The sequence below is a fragment of the Hordeum vulgare genome, chromosome 2H (genome assembly GCF_904849725.1).
Source record: "Hordeum vulgare subsp. vulgare chromosome 2H, MorexV3_pseudomolecules_assembly, whole genome shotgun sequence".
NCBI lineage: Eukaryota > Viridiplantae > Streptophyta > Magnoliopsida > Poales > Poaceae > Hordeum > Hordeum vulgare.
Genome location: NC_058519.1, coordinates 81,140,935 through 81,145,361, shown reverse-complemented (window position 1 = coordinate 81,145,361; position 4,427 = coordinate 81,140,935). Strand labels below are relative to the sequence as shown.

Here is a 4,427-nt window from a genome sequence, read left to right as displayed (position 1 = left end):
CTGTTGCTTCGCTACACAAAATCGGAATTTCCGAGTTTGCGTATCGGTGTCACCAAGTTGTGTCATCTGACCGTTAGCCACCTTTTCGATGCCACCAAGTTGTGTATATCGGTCCCACAAAGATTCAAAAGTTGATGCCTTTTGTGCGAGTCGGTACCACCGAGTTTATGACTTTGGTGTCACCGAGTTTGCCACTTTAAGTGTAACGGTTGGATTTTGTGTGCTGCCTATATATACCCCTTCACCCACTTCTCACTCGTGGGAGAAGCACTCAGAACACACACTTCATTTCCAGTTCCATTTTTCTGAGAGAGAGCCACCTACTCACGTGTTGAGACCAAGATATTTCAATCCAATCATTTGAAACTTGATCCCTAGCCTCCTCAAACTTCTTTCCACCAAATCAATCTCTCCTACCCATGCTTATTCTATGAGAGAGTGATTTTGTGTTGAGGAGATTATCTTTAGAAGCACAAGAGTAAGGAGTTCATTGTTCTACCACATCCATTACCTTTTGGAGGGTGGTGCCTCCTAGATTGGTTAGGTGTCGCTTGGGAGCCTCCTACTTCGTGTTGTGGAGTTGAACCAAGATGTTTGTAAGGGCAAGGAGATCGCCTACTTCGTGAAGATCTATCGTGAGTAAGGCTAGTCCTTCGTGGGCGGAAGTCGTGATGGAATGGACAAGGCCACTTCGTCGTGGACCCCTTGTTGGTGGACCCCTCCGTGGACTCGCGCAACCGTTACCCTCCGTGGGTTGAAGTCTCCACTAACATGGATGTACGATAGCGCCACCTATCGGAACCATGTCAAAAATCGCCGTGCCAACCTCATGCGTTTGATCTCCCTACCTTATTCCTTTACTTTACACTTGCATGTTTTACATTCCGCTGCTACAATCTTAGAACTGCATGTGTAGGGTGTGCTTGACTTGCCATAACTGCCAAAGCTGCCCCTCAACTAAAATTGGGAAATGCTAAATTTTTATCTTGTCAAGTAGTTTAATCTCCCACCCTCTAGACATACTTTCGATCCTACAAATGTATGCAAGTATGTTGGATTACATCAGTTGAAGCAATTAAATGGAGTTATGCGTGGCGCTAAAAAAATGTTAGTGGACGCTGACATATCATTCTCTCTATAGATCGTGGTATGCTCATTTGGTTGCTGAGATCAAATGCTTAATGGAGAATATGGTGTATAGTCCGATAAATAAGTCCGGTAAACGCAATAGGGTTGCAAATTGTTTACTTAACTTTGTGTGTAGTGAGTGAGACAGCATTGTACGATGGCTTAACAAATCCCCTCCTTATATCATTGAACTCAATCCTAAAGACTGCAACTCTGTAATATTGAAATAAATACCCTTTGTCCACATCAAAATTAGCACAGAAACAATTCACATCTTCAATTGCGTTTTAATAAAAAGAGTCAATTTGACTTTTTACCCCCTAACTTAACCATTGCAACACAAATTACACTACTTCGCGGATTTTCAGTATCTTTACCCAATTTAACAAACTCGTGCCAAAAAATATCCTTTTTTTTTTTACTTTTTTGCCAGGTCTAATTGTTTGGATATACGCTTCAGTGCTGACTAGGCTTGCCACATCGGCCATTTATTTCCTTCTTCCGTTTTTTGCGACCCGCCTACTTCTTCATCATGTCACGACCCATGTCAGCAACACTATCAGGAGGGGCAGACACGCCCTTCTTTTTCGGATTTGCTAACTCTATTCCAGATGACAATTCACAGTGTCTCATTTAACTCCTTTGTCAATTGATTTTCCACAAAGAAATCATTCATGTTTTCCTTTTCCTTTTTGCATATTAATCTCACTTAGAGGAAACTTACAATAGTTAATTATCGTCTAGATGAGAGTTAGACACTCATTTTTTTATCTCCCCTAGGGTTTATGTTTGGGACACAACTAGAGTGCGAAGCTTGCTCCGTGGGAACTAAAAGAAAATGCATCGCGCGGACTTCCCTTTAATTTCAGGGGCGGGGTGATAGGAGGGAATTTCTGCAATTCACTATTATGAGATAAATATCCTTGTCTAAACAAAGAGAGATACATATTCAGGTAGCCATGAAATCCCGGATAACTTCATTGGACTTTTCATAATAGAAATGGCATAGCACACAATCTTACAGTAACCTCCACACGTATACGAATTTACACTTTGAATAATCACCCATTTTGATGGGTTCTAAGTTCTAATTTGACGAGGAGCTAATAAATCTTCTGTACATATACTGTATATTACGTGTGAGTGAGTTGAGCATCTGGACTTTGACATGGCATGATCATGTCCCGGGCGCCTTGGGAGTGTGACGGTCGTTTGGGCCTGAACCAGGGTAGTCGGTTGTCTGCAGAGCCATCCTTCCGAACATCTCCTCCACAATCGCGTTGCTGTCCCTCCTATTGCCCTGCAGCATTTTGACATGTTTCAGCAATATGATTCATTGATTAACTTATAGCAAGAGTTTTGTTTTGGGAGAATAGTATAGTTCCTGAACTCAAATGTATATATATTTGTCTGATTATGGTTTATTATGTTTCATCAAGTGGTTTAGATCTAGCAATGCCGCGTTGATGTCCTGTAAACAGAAACTGTGCATAAATACTTCTATTTTACGCTCAAACACAAAATCACATGGCCTCGTTACCAAGAGTCACACCGTCAGATACAACCTTAGTTTCAAAATAAGTGTCTTAATTTTATACTAAATTTAATATAAAATTGTATTAAAATTGAAACACTTATTTTAAGACGAAAGAAGTAATAACTAAAAAATTGCAGACCTAGTTCCCGTCAACACTGCTTGGTTTTGAGTTTTGACTCTCTTTATAGATGGACTCATGACTCATCGTTTACACCCAACCCATGAGATGTCAGCAGGCTGATATACACAAATGAGTGTGGGTGGCTAACTGATATATAATATATAAAAATAAAAAAATGTAAAAGAAAATTTTGGAATATGCAGCACAGACGCATGAGATATCATCAGGCTGATATACAAAAATGAGTGTGACTGATATATAATACTCCCTCCCTCCCATACTATACGCTGTTATATTATGTGACCGAGGAAGTAATATGTAAGAAGGAAAAAAGGAAAAATCTATAAGAAATTTCGCAATATTCAGCCTGGACCCATTGAGATATCATCAGGTAAATCTCAAGCCAGCCAACCGTGTTGAAGCAAGCAGGGGATCAGGGCATCACGCGTGTACGTACCTCTCCTGAATCACCTCTAACGCCACGGAACGCCGGAGCCTCCACCGCCATCATCCTGTAGCTCCCTGCACATATCCACATCAAAATCAGCACAGAAGCAATCCACACCTCGAAGCGGCGTCCTGACCGGAAAAGCCACCGGAGAAGGCGATGCAGTTCTTGAGGTGGAAGGAGGGGTTGCTCACTCGTGAAGCGGGCCGCGTGGGAGAAAGCGACGAGGAGGTGCAGGACGAGCAGGATCGCCAGCAAGCGGCCGGCGGCAGATCTCCACCCCATCACGACGTAGACGTACTCCTGGCTGACCCCGGGCAGCAAGTGCAGCAGTACCCCCGGGGCTAAATAGCCGCGGCTGCGGTTGAGTTCGTGCTGACGCTCGTTCCTGCCCCCCAAGAGGAGCTAATCATGGAGCACTGCGCTGAGGGAGGGTGAGAGAGACGCACGGGAAAGGGAAGTCTTTTTGAACGCACGCACGCACGCCAACCTCGACGCAATTGGCCACCTACCTAACATACGTGGTACAGTAGATTTCAATTATTCCTAGAACTACGAGAGAGAGATAAGGGCAAGGGAGAGGGAACTCTCGAGCTAGCTGAGCTAGCAGACGAGCGACCGTAGTAACTAGACGGAGTGGTGAGCTTCCCAACATCTCGATCTGCGTCTATATCCTCTCGAGTTTGGCACAATTTTGGGCGACTGTTTGGGTGGTCGTCGCTGTCAGGATAGTGCGTCACTCACGCGGATAAACAGGATTCGAACGAGATGATGGCTGAAAATACAGGCTGGTGGACACTGGGACTGCCCAACTATATATGATGATTGATAACCAGGTCAACTCTGCTCATCATGCGATATCAGATTATAGTAATCAAGTCGATGCGAGTTAATTTGCACTGTCTGGCTAACTGCTAATGACCTCTAGAACCGCCATGAGTCGTGCTAATTTGCTCTATGGAGTCCGCACAAGAACATCTCTTTCTCTGAACTGAAAAACGTGAAGAGTAATTTTCAACGTTTTTGTTTTCTCCTGATCAACTAATAACAGTAGATAAATTGCGTCGAATTGTCAATGCCTGCCTGGGGATGGGGACGTGGGCCGGCCATGACTAGATTCTCCAGTTCATCACAGCAAGGTCGGCAGGGCTACTACGTTGGCCTTCGTTCCGTGTAGAACAGTAGGTGCATTT

General features: G+C 43.8%; 1 protein-coding gene across 1 annotated transcript; it reads right to left on the bottom strand.

The window, feature by feature from the left end:
* Positions 1-2,093: 2,093 nt before the first annotated feature.
* On the bottom strand, positions 2,094-3,789 carry LOC123429651. The gene is made up of 3 exons (XM_045113665.1): positions 3,429-3,789; positions 3,244-3,308; positions 2,094-2,428 (listed from the first exon to the last, which is right to left on the bottom strand). The coding sequence occupies exons 1-3, from the start codon at positions 3,517-3,519 to the stop codon at positions 2,306-2,308; spliced, it is 279 nt and encodes a 92-aa protein (XP_044969600.1). The 5' UTR covers positions 3,520-3,789; the 3' UTR covers positions 2,094-2,305.
* Between the last annotated feature and the right edge of the window lie 638 nt (positions 3,790-4,427).